Source organism: Rousettus aegyptiacus, unplaced genomic scaffold (genome assembly GCF_014176215.1).
Source record: "Rousettus aegyptiacus isolate mRouAeg1 unplaced genomic scaffold, mRouAeg1.p scaffold_m13_p_6, whole genome shotgun sequence".
Taxonomy (NCBI): Eukaryota; Metazoa; Chordata; class Mammalia; order Chiroptera; family Pteropodidae; genus Rousettus; species Rousettus aegyptiacus.
Genome location: NW_023416309.1, coordinates 76,990,431 through 77,018,288, shown reverse-complemented (window position 1 = coordinate 77,018,288; position 27,858 = coordinate 76,990,431). Strand labels below are relative to the sequence as shown.

General features: G+C 49.2%; 1 protein-coding gene and 1 pseudogene across 12 annotated transcripts in view; both read left to right on the top strand.

Annotated features, from left to right (window-relative positions):
- The window catches only part of RAP1GAP2 (RAP1 GTPase activating protein 2), a 195,371-nt gene that overhangs the window by 88,651 nt on the left and 78,862 nt on the right, over positions 1-27,858 (top strand). For all 12 annotated transcript variants that reach the window (XR_001596195.2, XM_036223726.1, XM_036223723.1 and 9 more), the window contains one exon: positions 6,482-6,566. Coding sequence is in view for 11 of the 12 variants with exons in the window: in XM_036223726.1 (XP_036079619.1) it covers positions 6,482-6,566 (85 nt within the window). In the remaining variant the exon portion in view is untranslated. The remainder of the gene's footprint in view (positions 1-6,481; positions 6,567-27,858) is intronic.
- LOC118604500 lies at positions 25,981-26,099 on the top strand (annotated as a pseudogene).

Below are 27,858 nucleotides of genomic sequence, written 5' to 3'. Positions count from 1 at the left end.
ACAGGTGTCATCACCCACGCGAAGGCACACCGCCCACCTCGGTCTTCAAGAACTCAAGCTTAAAGGCCATGAGAAGGTGCTGCCCAGAGTCCTCTCTTTTATGCTGCTGTGGCACTCGCACCGGGTGGAGTGGGCTTTGTCATTGTGACCAGGAAGAACCACGAAACTGGAGTTGTGAATTGCTCAAGGACTGAGGACCAACTCTCGAATTTTCTGACTTGGTGACCTGGGGCCCACGCTGAACTCCTCAGAGTCTCTGCTTACTCATGTGTGAACCATATAACATCAGTCAGTTCTAAGAAGGCTTATTTCCCCAGGAGTGTGGAGATTTGCCTGTCTGTGTGTGTAACCTGGTCCATCAGCTCTGAGACGCGATGCAGGAGGAGGCTTAGTCATCCCCAACCAGGGGCCAGGGCTGGGTCTCCAGGGCTGGTTCACCCTGTTGTATCCTGACTCCCCTTGGTGCCTGCCCTTTCTCCTACCCTCGGCCCAGTTTACAGATTCAGGGTCTTCCAAGGAACAACAGTGTCGTCCTTACTCATCACACCCAGAGAGAAGCCAGAAGGTCCTTTGAAGCTGCAGGCATGGAGTATTGTCCAGTCTTCCTTCTTGGTCCCATGTGTGGCCACATCTCGTTACTCAGGTCTCAGCCTGTGTAGTCACACCTGGCACACTTCCTGCACAACCCTGGACTCTGTTGTCAGTCCATTCCTTATGGGGGACCTGTAGACCCCCTGCCCCTTCTCTTCCCTCACACAGGGCCCTGGCACTCATGCTTTATGAATGTTTATTTACAAAGCAGCTGTACTTCCTGAGATGTTACCTGCTCACTACCTTCACCTTTGTGCAGAGGTGACTTAGAAACTGTGTCTCTTTTCTGGAGAACAGGAGAGAGGCTAGCAGTGGGGTTGGGCATCTTTGCCTCTCCAGGCCTCAGTGTCCTTGTCTGTGTGATTGGGCTGTTGGTGGCCTCTATTGGTTTGTCCCAGGGCTGCTGGTCTTCGCATCCATGAACCTGGGATTTGGTGGGCATGGTGGGGTGGGGGTTGCCATTTTGAATCCCCTGGGGAGTTTTGAGTTATTTAAAGTCCAGAGTTGTGCTATGAATCTCTGGGATTCTCTTGGTGTATTTACGGGGATGGGATGTGACACCGAAGGTCCACCTTGGCAGGTGCTGACAGGTGAGCAACACCTGCTCCTTCCCAAGGGGCTCTGCAAGGGGGCATTGGGAGGCTCTCCCTCACCTGTCACCATTATGTAGTTCTAGAATGTTTTTTGTCACCTCATGATATTATTCCTCATCCCCTCCACCTCCCCCCCCACCGTACCCATTAGCAGTTACTGCCTATTTCCTCCTCCCCCAGCTCTTGGCAACCCTAACTACTTTCTGTCCCTGGATTTGTCTATTCTAGACATTCCATGTAAATGGAATCATTTAGTATGTGGCATTTTGTGCCTGGCTTCTTTCACTTAAGCATAATGTTTGAGAGTTTATCCACATGGTAGCATGTATCACTACTTCATTCCTTTTTATGGCTGAATAATATTCCATCATATGGCTAGACCACAATTTTTTTTATCCGTTCATCAGTTGATGGGCACTTGGGTTATTTCTATCTTTTGGCTATTGTGAATAATATGTCTCATTCCTTTTGGTTTATTTTCCTGGGAAGCTCTTTGCTGTGGCCAGCTGTCTGCATTTCTTTAGCTTGGCTATTTGGAAAGCAAGAGAAAGTAGAGCCAAGCATAGTGGGGCGGCTGGGGAGCTTGTGTACTGGGAGATGCAGACAAGGGGAGTTTGTAGGTTTTGGAGAACTCTCTGCCAGAGGGAGTCCTTAAACCTGGCTGCAGGGCCATCTGATGATAGGTGGGTATTTTTCCTGTTGATTATTAACCAATGGTTATAATTCTGGGAGTAGATCCCTAGGGCTAGAACTGGTATTTATTTTAGATGCCAGAAATGTTTTCAGAGATATTTGAACAACCCTGGACCCTTGCTTCTCTCTTTACCTGGAGACCAGATCATCGTTTTGTGGGATATGATAATAATAAAGATGATGATTATAATAGTAGTAATGATCTGTATTTGTATAGGACTTTATGTTTTATTTCACAGCCATTACTTTTAGTTCCTTGGGACATTATCACCTGCATCTTTGAAGATGAAGGAACTGGGACACAGAGAGGTGAAGTGACTTAACCAGGGTCACACAGTGATGTAGCAGGTAGAGCCAAACTTGAACCCAGGAATTTCTTGATCCTTAATGTAGGACATTTTCATAAAAATGTGTAAGAGATGACGGTCGCATTGATCTCAGGTGGTCTGAGGGAAAGCCAACTGAGGCTGGGGGTGAGGATCATGGGGGCCTGGGTGCTGTGAATGAGATTGTCCCCCAAAGCCTGTCCAGTTCCCTACGAACAGAGGGGAGGGGGAGAAAACAGGGGCAGAGGACAAAAAGGGAGAGAGAATCGACCGGTGGAGAGAGGAAGAAGAGAGAAAAGGGGAGCTTTAGGAAGCTTTTAGATCGAAGACACTTCCTTTTCCATCAAGGCCAAAATCCAGCAGTTAAAAGGCACCGAGCCGGAAAAGCCCTAACAGGCCAGGTGGCACCCAGAGCCGAGGCCTGCGGCAGGAACATCAATGAGACCACACAATGGGCTGGGTTGGGTGTTTCTGGATCTTCAGGAATCCTGCCGGAAGTGTCAAGAGTGGAGGAAACCACTCAGTGCTCCCTGGGCATCCTCTTGGTTTATCAGCTTCCACTTCAGGCTCTCTGATCATTTCTTCCTGAGATTCACATTTGGCTAAAGCTGGCTAGGACCTCTTCTGGCTTCTCCGAGCCCTCCCAGGTGCCCCAGGATCACCCACGCTCTGGAGAAAGAATCCCAGAGTAGAGAACCTCAGTGCCATGTGGCTCTGGGGCAGAGGGATACTGAGTGGGTGGTGCCCCCCGCGCCTCCAGAGGCAGGAGCCCCTTCACCTGTTTTTACTGCCCTTTTCTTAGTTGAGAGAATGATCTTCCCTCTCCCTTCGTCTGTCTTCTCTCAATCTTCCTTTTTCCCTCTTCTGTTCCCATCACCAACTCCTCCTCTTGTGGGTCTCTGTGTGCATCTGGGACCCTTGGTTGGAGGGGAAGTTTTCAGTCTCAGTGCCATGACACATGTTAAGATCACTGTGGGTCACTAGGATGATGTTACAAAGAATAGTAAGGGTGCCACCTCTGCTAATAATTTACCTTTTGCCTATAATAAATTAGAGCAGATTCAAGGTTACCCCTGGATAGAATGGTGTCACTCTCACCTCCTCACGTGTGATATGTTTGTTTGAGAAAGGGCTGGAATCGCATTGAGCACTGTAGTTCTTACTGTCTCATCTCAGCACCAGCCAGTGGCTGGGCCAGATCTGGCTGTCCTTGGGAGGGCAGGTCATGTGTGACTGTCATTGCTTGTTAGGGCTGGGGCAGGAAAAGGTGAGATTGAAACAGGGATTTCATCTTCCTTGTTTTTGGTCCTCCAGTGACAAAGTCAAGACTAGAAACTGGGACTTGGGCAGTGTTTTTATTTCCTAGGACTGCCATACCACATATCACAAACGGGATGGCTTAAAACAGTAGACTTTCATTGTCTCAGTTCTGGAGGCTGGAAGTGTAAATTTAAGGTGTCAGCAGGGCCTTGTTCCTTCTGAAGGCTCCAGGCAAGAATCCTTTATTGTCCCTTGTAGCTTTTGGTGGTATCCAGCAATCCTTGGCATTGTTTGGCTTTCTAGCTGTATCACTCCAGTCTCTGCCTCTATCGTCACATGGCATTTTCCCTGTGTGTCTGTGTCTTCATATGGCCACCTTCTCCTCTTCTAAGGACACCAGTCACAATGAATTAAGGGGCCACCCTAATGACCTCATTTTACTTTGATTATATCTGCAAAGACCCTATTTCTAAATAAGGTCATAGTCACAGGTACTGGGGGGTTAAGACTTCAGCATACCTTTAGGGGGGCCACAAACATAATTCAACTCACAGGAGGCAGTTAGCTCTTAAATAAGTGCCTTTGGAAGGAGGGCTGGAGTCAAGAGTAGGGATGATTCAGTGTGGCCAATCCCCTTCATAGGTGCCATTCCAAGCCATCTGTGTACAAAGGCAAAATGGATTCTAATTTGTGGACAAGGGCCTGTGTGTGCTCTGAGTTCTGATCTTTTCGAGGGTAGCAGTCATGCCTTCTGCCCACCCGGGTGTCTCCTCTGGAGTCGTGGACAGAGCCCTGGAGCTAGATGATGCTCATTCCTATTCCAGCACCTCGCAGGCTCAAAGCATCATTTGGGAAATCCCTCTGGTGGATGTCCTGTGCTCCCACTTGACAGTCCTCACCACTCCTTGGAGACTGGTCCTGGGAGCTTATTCCAGTGTCCGGGGAAAACAAGCTGGTGCAGGGGAAAGGGACTCAGCCCAAGGAGGGTTGGTTATGGGGACCCTTTGCCTAGGATGCAGGACCGTGGGTAAGAATTGCATTTGCTCTGTTCCACGGGAGTGGACATCTTGTGCCTTATGGAGAGAATCAGACAGTATGACCATGTATATGAGCATCCCTTGACCACTGACGTTGCCCTCCTCTAGGGTTTGTATTCCAGGGTGGCTGTTGATCAAGATATCTCTACTGGGAGTAGGGCAGAGGTCCTCAGCTAACCCCCAGCAGTCCTATAGACTCTAATTGGGGGGCTTACCTTCCTTCCCTCTCCTCCCTGAAGGCTTTTCCTTACCAAGCTCCCAGCCCTGAAGGAGAGCTGCCTTTGTCTGTCCTCACCTCCGGGGAACCTGAGGGTGGTGCTCCCCATTCTTGATCTTCCTCCCTTCCATTCCCCTCATCATGGCTCTCAGGGACACAGGCCCATTGAGGGAGAGCTGTGGCTGGGAGAGGGCAGAGTGGCAGGAGGGGATGAGCCTGTGCTGGACCCAGCTAGCTCTGTTGGGTCCAGGTGAGGACCAGAGCATAGGGGCTGGACCCCACAATGGAAGGTGAGGCTCTGGCTGAGAGCTAGAAGCCATATTCATTAGTGTGTGTGCACACGTGTTCACTTGCTGAGTCTTGGCTTTACTGATTCTTGTGCTAGTTATGGTCTAGATCAGGAGGGAGCAGACCCCCTCTCCAGCCATCAGAGTGAGACCAAGTTCCCAGAAGAGAGGAGGCAGCCGGACTAGCAGAGAGGGGGGTTGGCAGGGTTGAAGTTAATGGGGTCATTTGGATCTTCTGCCAAATGTTCATGTAGTCTCCTTGTTGGGCTTCCTAGAGGACAGGCTGCAGGGCAGGCAGGGGTTGTGCCAGGGTGGATAGGGCCCTATGGCACCTGGCCTGGTTTCTCTTAAACTGAGCCTGCCTGGCTGAGGGGAGTCACGACAGGGTGGTATGTGGGCCTCAGGGCAAGGGCTTGCTCTGGAAAGGCTGAGGGCTGGGCTCTGCAAGAGGTGGGCTTCTCTCATGAAGGAGGTCGGGGTTGGAGCTGTTATCCCCATTGGTAGGATGTGAGCTGGAAAGAAGTACAGAAGCATTCTCTTGAGGTGGCAGCAGGGTCCTTTGGTCACTTAAGTGGGAGCAGGTGTCGGGCTGACTCATGTGCTTCAGGCTGGGTCTCTGGAGAAGGACACAGTTGTAAAGTTGGAGGCTTTGATAGCTCAGCCCAGTCTTCTTAGGCTCTTCGTATTGTCAGCCTTGCTTTCCCTCCCATCCCAGGATATAACTAGGGCACATCCAGGACGCCAGAGTCCCTTGTCTGGGAACTCCCCCAGGTTCTGCCCAGCTGGCCCTGTTGCGTAACTGTTGTTCCGAAGTCTTATCCCATTGCAGACATTCTGCCTGGTGATGGGACTGCAAACCAGCATTCCCCGGTCACCAGCAAGGGCCAGATGGAAAGTGGGGAGTGTGTGAGAGCAGCGAACTTGTAATCATGTTGTCATGGTGACGCAACTCTGTTTAGCTGCCTCTCCATGGTCCTAGCCCACATGGACTAAAATAAGTTTTACCTGCAGCTTCCACAGCAGGCAGCCCTGTCCCTATAAGGTCAACTGTCCAGGGTGTGTGTGTGTCTGTGTGTGGGTTTAGGGACAAAGGGGCGCCAGAGAAGGTGACTTGAAAACGGTTACCCCTCTTCCCTTCTTCTCCCACCTAGGCCTCAGTCCTGTATCTCATTAGCCCTATGATTCTCAGACTTTTGGGTGCATCGGAATCACCTGGAGAGATTGTTAAAACGCAGATTCCTGGGCCCCATCACCAGAGAGTCTGGTGTGCGTTTCTCAAAGTTCTCAAGTGATGCTAATGCTGCTAGAGCAGGGACCATGCTTGGCACAACCCTGCTTTAGATTTTAATACCTCCCAGCAATGAAATGAGCTCCACTCAAGTTTTGCGTAGTGTGTCCCCAAGTCCAGCCACCCTTAGAGGAGAGAGAGGAAGGTGCAGGCAGGCTCTCACTCTCCTCTTCTGTGTTCTCCTTACAGGAAGCAGGAGCTGGCCAACAGCTCAGATGTGACCCTCCCAGACCGATCGCTGTCCCCTCCTCTCACTGCGCCTCCCACCATGAAGGTAAGAGGCTTAGAGTTGATAAACGAGGAAGGGAAGTAAGTAGGTGGGGGGACGCTCAAGGCCTTGCTTTGTTTTGGTACCAGGCCTAGCCGCCTGTGAGGGTTCGCTTTAGCTCACCGGTGCAGGAGGAAAGTGTGACTTTGAGACTCAGAGGTGTTAGTTCTTGGTGAGAAAATGAACTGGGGTTGAATGGGGTTGACAGGATGCTTGGTGATTAGCAGGAGGCCTTGTGGAGCTATGGGGTTCTGGGACAAGGAGCCCAGGTAGGAGGAGGTAGGAGAAACAGGCTGGTGCCTTAAGGGGCTATTGCCCAAAAGGGCTGCCAGGAGCTGGGATAGGGACCCTGTGTGCTGGGACCCTGCTGGGACTTAAATGGCACTTGCATACTGGTCTGCCTGGCTCTGACCTCCTTGTTGGGCTGTCCCTGTCACCCCAGTCCCTGTGGGAGAGTTGCCTTAGAGGCTCTGGGGAGCTAGTAATTCTTTTCCTATTGGCACTTTATTCACAAGGCTCTTTCTTGGGAGACCATACTCCAGGACCCCAGACCCAGGCCCCTCTCATTCCTGGAAAGGAGCCAAGGGGGCAGCATCCTTCCCTCACGATGCCTTTTCCCACTTACCTTTCCATCCCCACTGGCAGGTTGGCCACAAACGCTTGAGCTGGCCCTCAGGGAGGACTTTGGCTCAGCCAGTATTCCTGCCAAGGCACAGTGCCCCTCCGTCCCTCCCTTCCTCTATCCCTCCCATTTTGCCAGTGAGGACTAGCTCTGCCTCCTGAGTCGTGTGAGGGGACATCTAGGCCAACCCCCATCTCTGCCCTGGAGCTCTGCTGTGAGGTGACTCACAGGAAAATAATTAGGGTTCTTCCCTGTTGCTCTCCATTGAACCCCTCTTCTCTGACCTAATCTGTTGCAAAGTGAAACCCCAAAGGAAGCAGATAAAAACCATCTTCCCATTATCATCCTGTACTGAATGCCTACTGTGCACAGAACTGTGTGGTATGCACTGAGGGGGGATATCACAGAATGGCAGCCAGAACCTGCCCTCGTTAAATTAGGAGTTCAGGAGTGGGTGAGGTGTAGGGCTCTCTTCCTGATGGGGTAACTGGGAGCATTGAAAACCTGACCACCTTCATCAGCCTAGTCACAGTACTGGCATCTGAGTCAGGTGCTAGGGGCGATTTGTTCGCACAGGGGAGTTTCAGCCCCTTGGCCTGCAAAGTAGGGTGTGGGATGCTTGTCTCTGTGCTCATGGATGGCGGGAGTTTGCAGGGAGAGCTCTGCAAGTTTCCAAAAGGAGTCTGTGTTCTCTTGGCAGGCTTTAATTACTCACACACTCATTTAATTCATTTAGCACCCAATATTTATTTGAATGTTGTATTAGTGAAGACTCATGGTTTCAAGTGACAGCAGTAGAACTCACTTTGGCTTAAGCTTGAAAGAGAATTTATTGCCTTTGTAATGGCAAGTATAGACACCAGGCATGGCTGCATCCATGAAATCTGTCTCTTTCTATCTGTCTGCTATGTTGGTTTCATTCTTTGTTATGCTCCATCTCCGGTGGCAGAATGGTGACAGCTGTTCCTACTTGCGAAGTAACTCCGGTGGAAAGAAGAGTCTCTTTTCCCTAGTAGTTCTAACGACAGTCCCAAGGAGGAAGCTCATTGGCCCGGCTTAGGTCACATGTCTATCTCTGAAACATCATTGCATCCAGAGAGGTAGAAGGCTCCAATTGGCCAGACTTGGGTCTCATGACCACCTCTTAAACCCTAAAAACCAAGAGTGGAGGAGGGGTGGCTCCTCAAAGGAAAACTGAGGTGTTATTATAAGAAGAAGAGGAAATAGATGCAGGGCAGGCAAGGCCAACAGCTTTTACAACAAGTGCTGGCCACATGCCAGGCCCAGTCCTGGGCGCTGGGGACCTAGTAGTGAACAAGTAGTGGCTGCTGTTCTGGAGCTTGTAGTCTAGCTGGGGAGATGAAAGTTGAAAACATAATTTCAGGAGTGAGGGATGGACGGTTAAGTGTGATGAATGTTCCAAAGAAGAAGCACAATGTAGCTGGGGGACAATATGAGGTCTGTAACCTAATCCCGGAGTGGGTCAGGTAGGGCTTCTTTGAGGAAATGATGTTTAAGTGGAACCCTGAGAGTTGAGTAGGACTTAGTTAGGCAGAGGTACAGGCAGGGTGGAGGAGAGTGTTCTAGATGCTTACAACTCAAAGTGAGGCCAAGAGACTAGTGGCACCTTTATCATTTGAGAGACTCTTAGAAATGCAGAATCTCAGGCCTCACCCCAGACAACTGAATCAGAATCTGCATGTTACCCATATTCCGGTTCATATGTGCTTTACAGCTCTGAGCAGCACTGCTGTAGGCTCTGAAATGTCCTGAGGCAGGAGAGAGACCCGAAGACCAGACAGCCAGAGCATCCCACAGTTAGGGACAAAGAGTCAGACCCTTGGAAGTTTTGCTGAAGATTTTGGGCTTTATCCTAACTAAGGTCATTGAAATCATTGAAGAGTTTAGTCAGAGCAGTAAGATGGTGGGACTTGTGAAAAATCACCTTGGCTGTTGTGTGGAGAGTGTATAGGAAGGAGCAGAGTAAAAAGTGGGAGATGAGTTGGGAGGCCTTCAGAGGAGTCTGGTGAGAGGATGGTGGCCTGGCTCTGAGGGCCCCCTGACATTATTTGGAAGTCACAGAAGGGATTTCAGGTTTCCTAGGAGTTATTTTGGAGATAGGAGGATTTGGGGAGAGGTTGGAGGTAGGAGTAGCCTCAGGTTTGGAGCAATTGGATAAACGTTAGTCATTCTCTGAGGTGAAGTGACCCGGGAGGACGAGAGCTTAAGTTGGACATGCTTGAGACACCAATGGGGATGTCAGTGGACAGCTGGGTATTTGGGGCCAGGCTTAGAAGGAAGGTCTGGGCTGGAGGTAAAAATCTGGAGTCATTTTCATAAAGATGGGAGTTGAAGCTTGGGGTGGAGGGGTGGGTGGGGGCAGTGAACTCTCCAGGGAGAGGGTCGGGTAAGAAGAGGATTCCTGGGGTAGCACCTTGAGCGCCTCCCTTTTGTAAAGGTTGGTGTGGAGAAGGCTAGGGACATGGCGGGAGGGATGTGTCACAAAGGAGCGTCGGGCAGCTGTGTCAGCTGTTGCAGAGCGGCCAAGTACGATGTGGAGCACGTGGTGGCCTCTGGGCTTAGTGGCCTGGTTGTTGCTGCTGTTATAACCTAGAACAGTTATGGGGAGGGATGGGGGCGAACAGTGGATTGGGTGTGTGAGGAGTGAGTAGAGACAGTGTGAGAGTCAGAGGATGTAGACAATGCTTGTGAGACAATGGAAGACCTGAGTGTGTGGAAAAGCTGAAAGGAGGAAGCCGCGAGGGTACTTGGAGGTAGAGAGAAGGGGGCTGATCAGGAATTTGGGGCACAGGTAAGGATTTATTAGTTAACATACTGATTTATTAAAAAATTATTTATGAACATCTGCCTGGCCCTATTCTGCTCTGGCCAGCACAAGGCCCCGCCGGCTGTCGGAGGGTAAGGCTGACCTGCGTGGGACCCCAGGCAGCCTCAGAGCAGGGCAGCAACCTGCAGAGAAATCTCAGTGACCTATAGTCAGAAGTCAGCCCCATCTCCAAATGCTTTGTCCCTCTCTTCTTTGAACTCAAGAATTTCCCAGCCTATGACTTTACTGTCCAAAGTCCCAAGGCCAAGGTCAATACGGGGAACTGAGGAAGATGTGAAGGGTCACCCTGGGGACTCACATTGGGGTTGGGACCCTCCTGTGGTTGGCTTTCAGGATCAGTGTGTGGTGTGCTTGTGACTGTCATTTGGGCTTATTCTACACCTTAAGACAGCCTGTGGCTGTGGTTAGACATCTTTCTATGGCTAGGGCATTTTTTTTTTTCCTTTGTGCAAAGCTAACTGATCCATAAGGGACTTAAGACTATGATCCTCATTTATGTCACGCAGCCCATTCACCACAGAGGGAGCATCTCTTCTGTGACTACACTTGTCAAGTCATATTGCTGGTCTCACAAGCTTCCCTGCATTGAGTTCCCTGGGGGCAGCAACTGTCCTCTGTGGGTCCCCAGTCCTGGGTGGGGTGAGTGCCTGTTTGGTTTTGCCAAATCTTATATCCTGGCTGAGGCTCTATCTCCAGGTAACACTTTTCCAAATTAAGTATGTAGACATGTGTTCTTCAGGATGTGGACTGAAGCTCCATCTTTCTCTGTCAGTGTTATACGGGGTCACCTGTGCAGACCTGGGCTCCCACCTGCTATGAGGACAGGATCAGGCCTTCCTACCTCCTGGGTTGTTATTGTACACTAAGGTCTGAGACACCTGGGGGGAAGGCTGGACTCTTTCTAGGGTCTCTGGCTCTGGGGGTTCTGTAGCGCCCCTATCTGGGTAGTGGGGAAGGGTTTCACTTGGTTCCCATGGCAGTGCAGGTTGGGACAGGGGTGGCAGGCATACCACTTTGGTACCAATTAGCTTGGGAGTCAAAGATATTAGGTTTGAATGATCCATTTTCTTTATGGGCAAATTGGACAAGAAATGATTTGCCCAAGGTCCACTGAAGATATTCCTGATTATTGTATTCCTCTTATAATCAGCAGATCAAGTTAAATAAATTCTAAGACCCAAACTATTTTTGGCAACGTACTTTTCTCAACCCCCTCCTGCTGCCCCTCACAGGGACAGGCCTTCCTCTAGTTGCTTCTCCGGGAAGGGACTGCTGGAGCAGTAGCTGGGCTCCAGCCCCGAGAACCTCTCCCCACCAGTCCCCTGCCCCCCACTGCTGTGCCTGTTGCAACTGGTCCCTTGCTCACCCTCCCCCACCTCTTTGCTGTGGTGTTTTTCAAGGGGACTTTTTTTCTAATATGAAACTGAGAAAAAACAACCAAAGAGATGCTGAGCAGATGGGCTGAATGAGAGCCCAGTTCCCAGCCAGAACTCAAACTGTGGATGGCGCAAGGTGGGCTGGGAGAGGGGTTTGGGGCTGTCTCCCTAGGAATGCTGTGGATCGTTTCCAGGCCCCTGTTTTTTATGATTTGGTTTTTGTGCCTAAACGGATCAACAGATATTTAGGGAGGGCTGGCTTTGTGTGCCCAGCACTGCTCTGGACCCCATGGGGTCAAACCGAGGCTGCAGTCCTCACCCCTCAAAGAACCTGCTGTCTACAGGGGGCCGTAACCGAGCAGAAGAAACCATATGGCTCAGCACGTGACAACCTCAAGTGCGTCATGTGGCTTCTCAGTGGGGTGGAGAGGAGTGAGGACAGCTTCATGGGGAGGTGGTGTGGGGGAGTCGGAAGGGGCCCTAGTGGCGATGTGGGGGTTGGGCTAGCCCCCGCCCCCACCCTGAGACTAGCTGTACACAACAACCTTCCTGGGCTTTGTGATGTGAAGGAGTTGGGTTAACCCTCCTGAATCTCCTGCAGCTCACAGTAAGTGTGCAGTGCATTTCTTTGAAGGTGACTTGATGAGACTTGATGTGACCTTGATCTGAATCAGCACACTGGCCTCGAGCTTCACGAGGCCTGGCTGGCCTGGTCAGCTGGGAGGTGACCGTTGCTCAGGCTTTTCCATCCCCCTTCAGGGCAGCCTCTGCTCAGACCTTTTCTTTTCCAGAAGAGGATAAGGACACACAGGGTTCCTTCTGTGGGCATGAGAAAAATCTTGTTCCTACTTTGCCTTGATACTTTGCTCTCCACGACTCACGAATGCCCCCAACACCCTGAGAGGAAGGTCAGGCAGGTGTGTAAGTCTCCAGATGCTAGAGAAGAAAATGGAGGTGAGAGGAACCTTGTCTTTTGTAGTCTCTTCATTCCCTCTGGGCAGAGCCGTGCTGGTCTCCTCCTACCACCCTATGAGGCTTACCAATTGCCCACCAGCAAGTCGCTCTCCTTGGGGGCGGGCTGGGGTTTCTGTTTCAGCTTATAGCATAGCCCCAGACCCAATGCCATCTCTTCACTTTGCCCTGGTTCCGACCCCTCTCTCCTGCCCACCCTGGGAAGGGTCGAGTGAGGGTGTGTCAGCTCCCTTTGGATCTACCTGTTTTTATGAATGAGGTGAGAAGTAATCTGTGGGAAGGACTTTGGGAGCCTTTTTGGGCCGGGGCAGGAAGAGCTGGAGGATATCAGCAAGGTTTGGTTTTTTTCTTTCTTCAGGAAAGCCTTGGAGGGGAACATGAGGGGACAAATATTTGTTCCTCCCTTTACCACTGCTGCAGGAAATTTAGCTCTTGTTGATGCTTGGTGGGCCTTGGGAGAGCCATCTCTGGTATCCACACAGACCCGGTTTAGGTCGCCTGTCCAGATGTTATCTCTTCAGGAGCACTTTGATTTCACACAGGCCACTGGGCCGGGGAGCCCAAGGGCAGTGCAGATGTGAGGAAGGGCTTACCTCGATCTGCCTTTGAGGGGATGCGGCTTGGAGGCTTTGAGAGCATGGAGATGTCTGTGTGTGCACCACCTGCATGGATCCTCCACCCCTCATGTGTGCACGTCTCTGTGTGTGTGCATGTAGTTTTTGTTCATGTTTTTGTTCATGTTTTAAGGCCAACTAGCTTACACTTCTTGCAATTTAGGTGCAACTGTATTTGAAAAACTTGAGATATATTGAAATGCATGAATGTTAACTGTATGCTTTTATTAATGGATATACTGATGCAGCCCATACTCTGATTCAGATACAGGACATTTCTGCCACCCCATAAAGTTCCCCATGTCCCTTCATAGTCAATCCTCCCCCTCCCCCAAGCAATCAGTGTTCTGATTTTTTTTTTCACTGTAAATTAGTTTTACCTGTTCTAGAACTTAATATAAAAGGAATTACGTAGTACGTACTCCTTTGTGTCCAGCTTGGCATAGTATCTGTGAGATTGGCCCAGGCTACTGAGGGTACCAGGCATTTGCTCCCTTGTATGAAGACACAGTTTTTTAATTCTCCTGTTGAGGGACATTTGAGTTGTTTCCAGTTTTTGGCTCTAATGAAGAAATTTTGTTTTGTTTTGTTTTGGACATGTGTTTTAATTTCCCATAGGTAAATATCTAGAGTGAAATGGCTGGGTCAAGGGGCAGGTAAATGTTTAACTTTATGTGAAACTGCCAAACTTTTTGCCAGATAGTTGTACTATTTTACATCCCTACTGGGCATTGTGATAATTTCAACCGCTGCACATCCTTGTCAACATTTGCCATTGTCAGTCTATTTAATTTTAGCCACTTGTGTGCGTGTGTAGGGGCATTTCATTGTGTTTTTAATTTGCATTTTCTGATGACACATAATGTTGAACACTTTTTCACATGCTGTTGACCATTCTTATAGTTTCTTTTGCCCCTTCTCCCCCTTTAAAATTAGGTCATTTGTCTTCTTGTAGTTTTTCCTTACCTATTCTGGACACAAGTTCATTCTTTTTCTTAACGATGTCTTTGATGAGCAGAAGTTTTAATTTTGTTGATGCCTAATTTATGGATATTTTTCATTTTATGTCTGTAGCTTTTTGTGTCCTAAGACATCTTTGCTTATTCTATATCACAGAGATTTTCTTCCATGTTTTCTTCTAGAAGCTTTATAGTTTTAGCTATAGATCTAAGATCCACCTCAGTTTAATTGTGTATAGCCTGATATAGGGGTCTAGGTCCATTTATTCCCATATAGATATCCAGTTGCTGAAAAGACGAGTTGCTTTGGCACCTTAGTCAAAAATCCATCGGCTGTGGAAGTGCTCTCACGTATGTGTATAGCTGTCTCTAGAAGCCACGTGTTTCTCTAGAATAGAGAAGGAAAATAGGTGACACGTGATTTCACTCTATGCTCTGCCCCTACGGTAGTTATTAGTAATTGATCATGGCATTCTTTTCCATGAATTTAGACGTGGTTTCAGGATCCTCTCCAATAAAGCACTGCAGGCAGCCACTGCCAGTCATCTGGAGTTGACATTTGAGATGAATTACTTCTGGCATCTCTGATTGAAATTGTCAGAGTAGGTTAAGTTATTAGCTCAAGATTCCACAGCTGGTGAGTGCAGAGCCAGGATTTGGAGTCAGGGCTGCCTGTGTGACTCTGAAGCCTGTGCTGTCTTATCTACTGCTCCAGACTGCTTTGCATGAATCATTTCAGCACATTACTTAATCTCCTTGACCTTCAACTTTTTCACCTGTGGAATAGGGGCTGTGGCCACCTAGAAGAGTAGATGTGAGGAGTAATGAGGTAATCCATGAAGTAGCTAGTGGAGTACCTACACATAATAGGTATTCAGTAAGTGGTTATGATGATGAAGATGATGATATGATGATGAGGAAAATGATGATGAAGATGATGATATGATGATGATGAGGATGATGAGATGATGATGAGGATGATGATGATATGATGATGAGGATGATGAGGATGAGGATGATGAGGATGATAATGATGTTGATGATTTGGTTCCCTTGCGAAACAGCTTTTCTCTAGGGAACTGGAAGCCACCAGCACATGAGAGTCCCTCGCCTGCTCCCATGTAACCTTGGGCTCCTAGCTTTTCAAGCTGGAGGCCTCAAAGGGGAGTCCTACTTCCTAGAAATTGCTAATGGAGCCCAAGCCACAGGCCTAGGTATCCAGGCCACCTGGGCCTTATTCCTTCTCTCCTTTGTGTTAGGGAACAGGCCAGCTGGGCTTCTAGAATGTTCTCTCTGGGAGCCCTCTTCCCCTCTCCTTTGATTCTTCGGCCTATCTACTTTCCCTTCTGACAGGCCACATGGTCTCCCCCACCATATTGGCTAATCCAGTTTCTTTAACCTGGACCCAGATCCCCTTCAGGTTTTTTCTCAAAAAAGGTGAAACAATATCAAGTAGTAGTGAAGAACACAGTTTCTGCCTGGGCTTAAGGCTTTACCATTTTCTAGCCGTGTTAACTTCTCTGTGCCTCCATTTCCTCTGTGCCTCCACAGTTTGTGAAATAGGGATAGAAGAGAACCTGCCTAATGTGATGCAGACTAATTGAGATGATGTACGTTTATCACTTAGAACAGAGGCACGGAGTATGTGTAGCAAAAATGTTAGTTGTTACTCTGGCAGAGAACTGCAATGCATAGAGGGCAAGTCTGGAAGGACATACACCAATTTTTCTGTCGTTTTCCTCAGGACTGCCTGATTTCTTGCCCTGCCTAGTCCCCATGGCTGAGGTGCCTCTCTGTGTTCAATGAACAAAAACAGAAATTGCATTTTGTGAGATTGGCCCCACCTGAGTCCTGTGTATTAGACTTGAAACCCTGCCTGGAAAATGTGGATGACAGTGAGAGTATTGGAAAAAGGCTGAAAACAAAAATCCTGCCCAGTAAGCTCAGACAGACCCAGGAAGGGGTCTTCAGAGGACGAGTGCCCCGCCCCCCCCCGATCATGCTCCCAACTCCTGTAATGAGGCTGCCCTGAATCATTCAGGGCTCAAAGGCCAAGCAGTCCCAATGGGGACAGGAAGACTCTGCAAGGCCAGTGTCCTCATAAAGGATTTGGGGATTGGACTGAGTGGACAACTGGATAATTCAAGGCTATGGGGAGTTCTGAGGTTGGCCTTAGAATGCATTTTATATCTGTCCCCATTGGAAGTTTCCTTCCTTATTCCTTTTGCCTATGGCTAATATTAATATGAGTCTATATTTCTAGACAGACACTGAATGACCTTGTACCCCTATAGAGCACTTGGCGTTCAGGGTGTCTCTGTGGAGCTGCTTTCTGTACTGCTGTAGCCCTAGATGAGCCACCTACCTGCCCTTGAAGGCCTGACAAGCCATCCTTCCCTAACTTAGCCCCCGGGTCTATGACATTCTGCTTGTTTTGGGTTCCGCTTTTCCTAATGGATTATTCCAGGTCTGGAGCACAGAGACCTGGGCTTGGGATTTAGTAACCTACTGTGTGATATTGTACAGTTCAGTCCACTTCCATGAACCTCAGTTCCTTCATTTGTAGAACTGAGCCCACTCCACAGGGTTGCTGTGAAGATTACAGGAGGAAGCAGGTGGAGTGGATACTGTGGTTATTATCATGGGGAATGAGCTAATAGCTTGTGGGGTGGTTTCATTTTTTATCCCACTCTTCTCTCCAGCTGCCATAGACAGGTCTTCACTGAGACCGGATTGGGGTGAGGGGGTCCCGCTGTACTCCACCACCACCCCATGTGTTCTCGTTATTTACCTGACACTCAAGCCCAGTGTGCCTGCTGCTTTGGGAGGGCCGTGGATGAGGGATTCTGTGTTTGCTCCTGAAGGGACATCACCCCTGCAGTTCTGAGCCCCAGCAGGTAGCTCCTGTATGTCACCCTCTGGTTGGCTTCCCCCCCCCCCCCCGCCCCGAACCCCTGGCAGATTCCCTGCTAAGTGGAGATAGAGTTTCAGGCCTTGGGGTGTGCATTCATTTCCTGGGGCTGCTATAACAAGTTACCAAAAACTTGATGGCTTAACAACAGAAATTTATTCTCTCACAGTTCTGAAGGCTAGAAGTCAAAAATCAGGGTGTCAGCAGGGCCATGCTCCCTCCAGAGGCTCTAGAACAGGAGGATCCTTGCTTGCTTCTTCTGGCTTCTGGTGGTGTCAGGTATTTCTTTGGCTTGGGAACTCAACTCTCTGCCTCCGTCTTCACACAGCCTTCTCTTCTCCCTGGCTGTCTCTGCTCTGTGGGTCTCTTATGAGGATTTAGGGCCTATCTGTGATTCCTCTTGGATCTCATCTCAAGACTCTTAACTTAATTATATTGTAAAAACCCTGTTTCCAAATTAGGTCACGTTCAAAGATTCCAGGGCATAGATATATCTTTTTTTGGGGGGGGGGGAGGGGGAGGGGAGGTAGGGGTGGGAGACACTTTTTAACCCACTGTAGGTATAGGCCACCCTCTCTTAGGAGCTCCTGATGGGAGGTCCAGAGGCTATGCCAGCACCTGCTCGCCCTTGTATAGTTGGATGCCATTCGAGTGTGACAGCAGGGTGTATGTGAGAAGGGGCTGGGCATTGCAGGGGCCGGGCTGGCCCAGCGCAACCCCAGCTCTGTGTCTAGAGGGGCAGGGAGTATTCTTTCCATCCTTGCTGCCACAGGGCTTGGTACATAAGGGGCCCATGGTAGGTGCTTCATAAATACTTAGTAGTTGGTGCTTAAGAAATACTCATAAAGTGTGACTCATTAATCTTTATTGCTAGATGCAGCCTTGAGAATGTTGCATTGAACAAAAAAGTCCAGTACTTTCTTGGAGAATTTTCGTAGGACTTTTTATTATCATTATTATTTTTTTGCCAATAAACAGCACCCCCCTCAATTTTTAAATGAAATGATATATGTTTATAAAAAATTTAAGCAATTATAAAGTATAAAGTAAAAAAAAAAAAAACCCCACCCAGACATATTCATCCTTACCAGACATCTTGGCATCATACACAGAGATAGAGGCATAAATAAATGGGATTGCATTATTTGTGCTCTTTTGTAATAAAAAGAGTTAAATTCAATTTTACTTGCATTTAACCAGTGAAGAAAAAACCAGGTGGCTCAGAAGGAATTGCCGAAGTTTAGATAAATGTTTCCTCTCCATAAGAGATTAATTCCTATAAGAGTCCTCTAAAGATGTGGTAAAAGGTTAAAAAAACCTTTGAGGGTAGAGACCTTAATTTTTAAAAATTAAATTATTTCAGCTTTATACATAGCAATTGGCTCCCTGATTTGAAGTAGGAGAACCAAGTGATTTTGTGGTGGGGAGGTAGTGCAGCCTGTGAACTTGGCTTCTCGGAGGGCATGACGTATTGCTTTTGAGGGGAATGGCTGTGCCCTTACCAGGAGGCTGGGCCGATGGGCTCTGCATCTCCAGCTGTGTGAAGGGAGCATTCCAGAGCCTGAGCTCAGTTACACGTGGAAGGGAAGCTGAGCCCTGTTGCAGGAGTGAGTTGGGTTTGTTAGGAAGAGACATAGACCAAGCTGCTTTGATTTGGCAGCAGGACCAAGAAGTTTTTGAGATGTCAGATGTGAATATGATGGCTGATTGGCTCTAAATGGGAAGCCAGAAGTGAGGGATAGATGGCCAGGTGGCCTCGTCTGCTGTAGAGGAGGGAAAGAGGAGAAAGTGGGGGCGGAGTGGGGATGTGGGAGGAGGGAGGAGGCAAGGGGAAGGAAAGAGGGAAAGAAGGTAGAAAGGAGTGGAGAGGCCAGCGGCGGTAGAAGAAGGAAGGAAAAGGATTGAGAGAGGTGAGGTGGAGGAGTTGAGTTTGCCTCATTGAGAATCATTAACTGGTAGGCCTGGGCCCAATTTGTCCCCAGATATGCTTTGTTTGACCAACATGATATTAAAACATTCGTTTCAGTACTATGGAGAGGGATGTGTTTTCTCCAACTCCTGTTTTGCCTTATGTTCTTCTTTGACTCCTGAAGTTGGCTGGTGTTGAGACCTTTACCCTGCTGCTGTTTCTAGATGCCCTGCTGCTGTTTCTGGAGCTCTCACTCCCTGGGGGCTGGTTGTGGGGGGTTGCCCGTGCTCCAAGGTGGCCAGAATTGCATCTCACCTCAGAGACGTGGTAGACATCAGAATGATTTTGAGAAAACTACTAAATTCCCTCATGGCTCCTCAGCCTCACCTGTGGATGTCCAGATGGAGTTTAGGACAGGACTTGAGTGTTCCTTTGGGGAGGTTATTCCATGGTTGGGAGATCTGGGCTGAGGGAGACAGGAAGCAGGAGCTGTGGCTTATTTATCTCTATCTCATGCTTGGTGATCTTTTATTGAACTGAGAAGGTATGATCTATATTCTTGGAGCGTATGATGGCTATGAGGAGGCAGAACCCCAGAAACCACCCTCTGAGAATGACTAAGGTGCGACATGACCTCCACTTAGTGCTCCAGTGGTTCCTTATTGGGTGTGGAGGCACCGGTGGCCTGGGTAAGTGCAAACAGGCAGGAAACCCTTACACAATCGCTTTCTCATGAGGGAATCGATCCTGGAGCCTTAGGCCCCAGAGTGAGCCCCTTAAACACCAGAACAGTGAAGCAGAAAGCAGACCAGGAACCACGGTCAGATCTGAGGAGCAGGAAGGTGGGTCTTCACAGCTGGGAGGGTCCATTAAGTGTCAGGGCTCAGCCTTGTCACCTGAAGAACAGTTCTGAGTTGGGGATCCAGAGCCTAGAGGTAGCCCAGGGGAGTGCTGGCAACAGAGGTGGGAACTAGGAAGCTAGGCCTCCCAGGTCATCGACCCAGCCGGAGTCGTCATGGACATGCAGTGCCCTGGGTGCATGGCATGGTCCTCTGCCGGCTGGGTGGGCAGCCTTTCTCCTTGCTGCATGAGTCCCAGGTCCCGTGGTGGTCAGTAGTCCACACCTGGTTTCTTGAAGATCAGCAAAGAACTTCATGGCAATTATCAAAATATCAAAATAAAGTTCACCACAGACTGTGAGTATGTGCCATTTCAGCTTTGAGGAATGGAGAATGGTTACCCAGTCAGAGGGATGGAGCTAGAGTGTCAGAGTTCCTTTCTACCCAAAGCCTTATTGGACTTGCACCTGTCAAGAGGTCTGTCCTGAACCCTATCTGGTTAGTTTCTTATAGCTGCTGAAACAAATGACCACAAACTTAGTGGCTTAAGATAACAGACTTATTGTCTTCTAGTTTTGGAGGTCAGAAGTCTGAAATGGGCCTTTAAATGGGTCAATATCTAAACTCAAGATATTAACAGGGCTGCTTTCCTTCTGGATGCTCAAAGGGAGAACCCATTTCCTGGCCTTTTCTATTTTCTAGAGGCCGCCTACATTCCTGCTCTTGGCCCCATTTCTCTGTCTTCAAAGGCAGCAACCACTGAGCTAGGTTCTCACACTGTCATCTCTCTGGTTCTCTTCTTCTGCCTCCTATTATAAGGACTCTTGTGATTACACTGGGCTCACTGGATAATCCAAGCTCCTCTTCTCATCTCAGGCTCAGCTGATTAGCAACCTTAATTCTATCTGCTACCTTAATTACCTGTTTCTGCCATGTAACCTCACATAGTCACATAGTCACAGGTTCTGAGGATTAGGACAAGAGCATTTGTAGTGGGGCACTATTCAGCCTGTGACAAGGTTAGGCCACCTTTATGGTTCAGTGGGAGAGACTAGGCTTTGTTAGATCTGAGTCCCTTATCTGTAAGATGGGGAATTTTTTTTTTTACCCACTTTCTAGTGGAAACTCTAGAAGCCCAGCACACAGTAGGTCTTCCTTCTATGGGATTCTATGGTTCTGTGACTGATTCTCTGCCTGATTTCATTGCTTTTTGAGCCCATGACTGATTATATGATTTCAGATGTCCTCCTTCTGACCATGGGATTTGATGGATATGTTGTATATCCATAAGCTTTCCACAGAGAAAAGAAGGCCACATAACACCACACTGTCTGTCTAGAGTTGAAATCATCTTGATTTTGTTATCTTCAGTCAGCAACTGGCTGGTCCCCCATCCAGGTGAAAAGATAATCTCTCATTGAGGAAAAAAATGTCATACATGAGGTTCACCCAACCCTGATCTGCAGTTGTCCAGTCTTCCCTTGAAAGGAGCTGCCATCGCCTACCTCCAATCACACATCGTCGTCTTCTTCCCATCCAACCTGGATCTTGCTGCAGTTTCAGCTGCTGGCTCTCTGTTTGGCTAGCGGTGACACAGCAGAGCTGCCCACCTGATTGATCACACCTGATCCTGGCGATCTGCTTCTGTATCATCATAACAGTGCCACAGCTTCTGTCCTCAGGGCCACCCTCTGCTTCTTCCCATCAGAGGGCACCGTCCGTTGTGTGGGTCCAGGGTCATCTGGGGGTGAGGGTGGGAACGCCTGTGGGAGGAGAGGGAGGCACTTCATGCTGAGACTGGCCATGCTTAGATAACGCTCCCCAGGTGACCTGCCTGGCACAGAAAGTACCCCTCCTGGTCCCCCAGGTCAGATAATGTTGCCTGGCTACGGGGCAGCCAGCGAGGTCTGACAGGGAAAGTAAACAGGCACACATGTTTACAATTCAATATCACTGAGCAGGCAAACACCCGCAGGGCCTTCCAGCTCACCAATAATTCTTCTCACTCCATGAGTGTGGGGTGGGAGGCTCTGCACCAGGACCCAGATGGTCTCTTCTGGGAATTGGCCATCAGTTGTTATGAGGGACGGGGAGGGGGTGGGCAAGTTATAGCCTCGGCCCCATGGGGACTGTCATCCTGGTCACCTGGGCAAGACTCTTGAGACACCGTGGGGCTGGCCTGTACTCCTCAGCTGGATGAAGCTTTCGAGGGCATGGGGCTCTGGGGCAGATAATCTATATTTTGCCTTTGACTGCAAAAAGATCACTGTAGAATGTGTGCACTTCATGGGACACCCAGAAGCCAGGACAGGGGATGAGTAGGGGGTGAAATCAGCAATCTGTAGGGTGTCCTGTGAGAGACTGCATCTGACCAGAGGAAAGGGTGCCTTTTTCCAGTTGTTCCATGGAGGGGTACGCTTTTCGAATTCACACAAAGGCACTTTGTAGGCTAGCCTTGGTCCTGCTAAAGGGAAACTCATTGAGTTGGTTGAGTCCCAAAAACTACATGTGTGGCGCTGAGCATCATGTGGCTTGTCCCCCAGGCAGGCTCATTCCCTCCTGGGGGATCGACAAGTTGCCAAAGTATAGTGAATGAGGGGAGGTTACAGAGGGGGTCATAGCAGCTGTGGGGAAACAGTAGAGGTGAGCAGATCCACTTCCTCTGTATAGGACGGGAAAGCAGGCTGGCTTCCTCTTAGCTAGAAGTACACAAATAGCTGCCTGGGGGCATCACTGGGCTCTTGGTAGGGGAGACCATAGGATGGCGTCCTATGGTCACTCCTTGCAGGGATCATTTGGCAGCAGCAGGTGTTCTACAGCTAGTGAGGTTGACATTTTCCCTGCATATGCTTCGTGCTTGCTACTCCCGTTGCTCAGGCTTCTTCTCCTCACCACCGTACAATCTCCCTCCTTTCTAAATGTCCTCACTCTAAAGCACACTAGGATTCCACCACCTCCATGGAGCCTTCTCTGAACCCCTCTGGCAAAAGTTTGTATTGCTTCTTCTCTTGCACTAAGAACACCTTACACACAGAAGTGCCAGTGAAATCCCTTCATTCACTTTGTGAATATTTATGGAATGCTTGCCATGGGTTAGGGACTGGGGATACAGCAGTGAAAATGATTCCTGCCCTCATGGAGCTTACCTGCCAGTGAGGGAGGTAGACTGTAGATAGGAAGGTCATCAAAACTACAGCCTCTGATTGGTGCTCTGAAAGAAAGACAAACATGGTGTTTGGGTGTTCATTGTTTCAAGGGTGCTATTTGAGAATATCGGTGTCTGTGGGAGGGAGAAATGGCTTTCCATGGGGACTCACAGAGGGCCTCTGGAGGAGGTAATGTTTAAGCTGGGCCCAAAAGGATGCAAAGGAATGGCTGTGTGAAGAGCTAGGGGTGTGCCTCGATGCCAGAAATAAAAGCGCAAAGGCACCAAGGCCAGAAAGGATCTGTAATTTGAGGATCAGAAAGAAGGCCTGTGCAGCTAGAGTATAGTGAATGAGGGGAAGTTACAGAGAGGCAGAGCATGCCAGGCCTGTGGGCCTTGGAAGGGGTTTAGATCTTCCTCAGCAAAGTGATACGATTTTTATCTGGCGTCAGCAAAAATAGATGGAGGGAGACCAGATTGGAGGCTGTTGCTCTAGTCTGGACAAAAACTTGAGAGGGCTTGGACCTAGGAGGTTGGCAGTGGTGATGGATAGAAATGGATGGATTCAAGTTATGTTAAAGAGGTCAAGACAACAGGGTATACTGATGGATTGGGCATGGGAGGTGAAGGAAAGGGAGGAATCTAGAGGCCTAGTCATTCTAGATGGGATTTGAGCAATAAATAGTGGTTTGGTCTTATTTTTCTGCGATAGAGAAGCCTGGGAAGGTTTGGGAAGGAAGATTAGGGGCTCTATTTAGGGCACAACATTTTTGAGATACTCTTGAGATTGTAAAGTGGTTGTGGAGGTCCAAGGAGAGGTTAAAGTTAGAGATATTCATGTGGGGGAATCAGCATAGAGATGGTATTAAATCTGGGGGATGGTTGGGTAGCATGGGAGGACAGCAGAGACAGATGAGAGGAGGGCCTCCATTGGAGGAGGAGCCTATGAGGAGGCCGAAGGAAAGCTAGGAGAGCAGGGCTGTTGTGGAAGCGCAGAGGGGGAAACATTGCAAGAAGGAGGGTGGTGCTGAGAGATGAAGACCAGAGTTCTTAGATTTGGCAACATGGAGGCCACTGGTGACCTTGACAAGAGCATCTCAGGGGAGCTGTGGGGCCAGGTCGATTGGCTTCTCTGAATCCCAGGAAGACTGTCACTCAAGGTGTGCAAAATTCCATAGAGCTGACCAGGGTGGCCAAGCATAGGAACACTCTGACTCCATCTGCTCCAGCCGAAGTTGGGGTCTCCTGTGTGTAAGGTGAGGCTAGGACCTGGGCACACTGTTTCCCAGGGTAGAACAGATCCAGGTTGCTTGTTGGTTCTAGGAGAGAATGGTTACGAGGGTGAGTGCCCAGCCCAAGCCTCATAGGTTCAGCCAAAATCAGGATGTACCTTCCTTATGCCTGGGAGAGCAGGGTTATGATTTCGCCTCCTGGTGGCTTTCAGACTGGTTACTCCCAGGGCTCCAGTTCAGTCTTCCCTCTGGATAACCATGTGGCCAAAGGAACTCCCAATTTAATGAAAATGAGGCTGTGCTTTGGGGCCACAACATGCCACCTGCTCTTTGGGGGAGCTGGAGGAGTCCTGGAAGTGTGTCTGGGACTGTAAGAAGCCAGGGCTCTCTTTAGCAAGATCTGCTTTGCAATCACCTGTGTTGACTGCATCCATCCACATCACAGGGGAATGGCTTGGAGCCCCAGCTATGGGTCTACATCTTCTGTATGGCTCACCAGGCCCTCTTGTGGCCGATACCATCAATACCAGATGATTGGCTGGCAGGGGACTGGGATGACAAGTCCAGCAGTTACTTGCTAAGTCAGCTGGGATGACAGACTCAGAGGGTCAGGTTGCCAGGAGCTGGGCCCTACCACTGTGTCCACTGCTAACCTCACTGCTCAGGTGCCCCTGAATATCTCCTTAGGGGAGAGCAGGCCTAAGTAGGGGATCTGGCAGCCTCCTCAGTCAGAATGAGCACTTCGGCTACTGGGTCCTGCGTTCCCAGCATGGCGGCTCATCTGTTGTTACAGTCTCACCCAGCATACAGCTTCATGCAAGGTCTGGAAGGTGGCACCAGCCCTCTGAGTCAGATGCCCGCACCACTTCAAACACATCCACGGGACGCATGGATCTCTTTTGGTAGAGAAGGAAGCGGATCATGAAAAAGAGGCTGAGGTCTCTAACTTCATCCTCCCTTGCTTTATGTGCCTCCTTTGTTGTCTGTCTGCTTTTGAAGAGGGGACCACTGGGCAGGCAAATTGCAAGTAGCAACAGATAATAATGGTTCTTACCTTGGGGGACTATAAACTTCCCTAAAGCCTCATGTGTTTGCATGAGCGAGTGCTTATTGTGTGTGTGGGGTGAACGTGGATGTTTGTGGAGCTCTCTGTTGTACCATCCTTGTGTTTTGGGTGTCTGTTTGAGAATGGATGCTGCAGGACCCTGCATTGGTGTGAGTGTATTTTTAGCCAAATGCTTCCCTCAGCTGGAGCAGCTGGGCCTGGGATGGGCAGCCCAGTGGCACTACCCCAAACTTTGTCGGGGCCTGCATTTGCCCCAGTAGCCCATTCATCAGCCCTAGCTGGCCAAAGGGGGTGGGGGCAATCGTGCTATTTGACATATGGTTTATGGGGAAGAGAGCTGTTCAGCATCGAAGTCCTTACACGGTTATTTATATAATTAGGCTATTGGAACTCCGGGATTGACTGTTAGAGTCACTAGGGACAGAAAGCATTTATTTAGGTAATCATTAACTAGAAGAGGGAGGAGGAAAAGAACGTGCAATTTGTGCAATTTGCCAGTGTTCCCTTTCTGCAGGTTAGCCTGAAAGGAAACGCCCAACAACCTTTCTCCTACCATCTCCCTCTGGGGAGGGGAAGGTTTTGGGGTCTTTTAGAGGTGGGATGAATTGGATGGCATCTCGCAGGCCCGTTGGGAGCATGAGTTCCCAAAATGACTAGATTCTCAGGACTTTTCCGATATTGCCCTCTGTTCAGCCAGGCACACAGCAAAACAAAACAAAACAAAACAAAACAAAACAAAACAAAACAAAACAAAAGCACATGTATTGATTGATTCAGTTCTCAGCCCAGTACATCTGATGAGAACCTGCTGTGTGGTAGGCAAGGGGGCTGGCTCCAGCAAAATCCCAGCAATCTATTGTCCTGGGTGGAGGGGGTCATTAACAGGGAGAGTCCTGATAATTGAAATTCTGGCTTAGATAATCTCTAGTCCATGGCCATGTTACCCTGAACAAGCCTGATCCCATCTGATCTTGGAAGCTAAGCAGGGTTGAGCCTGATTAGTACTTAGATGGGAGACCACCTAGGAAGACCAGGTGCTGTAGGTGTCCAAAATAAAAAATAAAAAAATATAAGGGATTGTAAGCTGACAAGGTCCTTGCAATCTCTGAGGTCAACCAAGAGTTGCCTCACCTGAAAAAAAAAACTTAAAAAAAAAAAAATCTCTCAACCTTGCTTTTGCCACTTATTAACAGTGCTAATGTAGGCATGGGGGTGTGTGGGGGGCTTTGTTTTTCTTCTTTATCTTGTTTAGCTAAGAACATCTCCTAGGCAAGAGGATGCTGAGAGCAGCCAAGCACTGGGCAGTCAATAGCCTGCAGCTGGTGATAGGGCACCCAGTGGTCTCTGGGGCGACAGCTCATCCCCAAGGGAGGGGAAGGGAGAGCAGTCGCCTGCATACCCTGTAATGAGTGTGGAAACTGAAGCACAGAGGTAGGAGAGGGCCATTGAGAAGGTTCGTTGGTATATAGTATATGCCGTAGTATATGGTGCCTCCTCCTTTAGAAATGGTATGAAGTTGTATCCTTCCACTCACTCAGTTTTCCCCAAACAGGCCTGAGGGTGAGTTGGGTAGTGAGAATGGGATGAATCGTTATTTTGGAGGTGAGTGAACTGAGCTTCGGTCACAGCCGAGTGAATGGCAGGACAAGGACACCCTCCCCGGTGGTAGCTGGGTATGTTGTGCTTCCCCGAGATGATGCTAGGCTCTGCTGGGAGGGCATTGATACTCCCATGGGCTGGGGGAGGTACCGGGAGAGCTTCGGGCTAGGGGACGCCTCTGAGTTAAGGGAAGGGGAGCAGGGTCTGCCGGGGAGGGCATAGGTTCCATATCTGCTTTGTGATAGGTTCTCTCTGAAGTTGCTTCTTCAGTCTCTCCTCTCTCCAAGGTACAAATCAAGGCCAGGATTGGAGGAGGAGGCAATTGGTACCACAGTCTACAGTGCCTGGTTCCCAAAACTAACTTGGTGGAGGGAGAGGTGGAGAGCTGGTGGCAGGGCCCAGAAGTCTTCTGCTGTCCCAGCTGCAAACCCAGAGTTCAGGTGTGCTGGGCATGGCTCCAGTTTCCACATCTGAGCTTAGCACAGGCAAAACACTTACGGTCTCTCCCTACCCTCTTTCTCTCCATTCTCTTCACCTCATCCTCTTTTTCTAGAACCCTTGGCTGTGCTACTAACAGGCTGTGTGACCTTAAGCAGGTCAGCTAACCTCTTTGAGCTTCATTTCCCACTTCCTTCCCAACAGGATTATCATCAGGGACCAATGGGAGGTAGTGAGAGTGAATTCCAGGCCTGGATATTGACTCCTGCTCTACCACTGTGTATCTTTAGATGCAGGATTTGATTTTCTTGCAAATTGGGGAGAGTAACCCTTTTCTGGAAAGTCTTTCCTTTGCAGCATAGCCATTGCATAGCCTCTGTGTGTCCCTGCAGGCGTTGGCTTACCCGGGGTACTGTTCTTCTTTTATTGGGTTGTAATTATTTACTTCTGATTGTCTCAGTTACTAGATGGAAGTCAGTTCTTTTGTTCAGTTATTCACTCAGCAAGTATTTATCGAGCACCTAGGTATCATGTGCTGAGGTTACAGATGTAGTGGGGGAAACAGATAAACAAGAAATTACGATACAGAGAGATAAGTGGTTCGATAGGGCACGTGCAGGATGCTGTGGGAGTACCACCTGGGGGAGGAGTGGAGGCTGGGAAGGCTTCCCAGAGGAGGTGATCTCCAAGTTAAGGCCTACAGGACAAGTAGGAGTCAACCAAATAAAGGGGAGTGGGTAAGAGTAGAGGGATTGAGACTAATCTTTG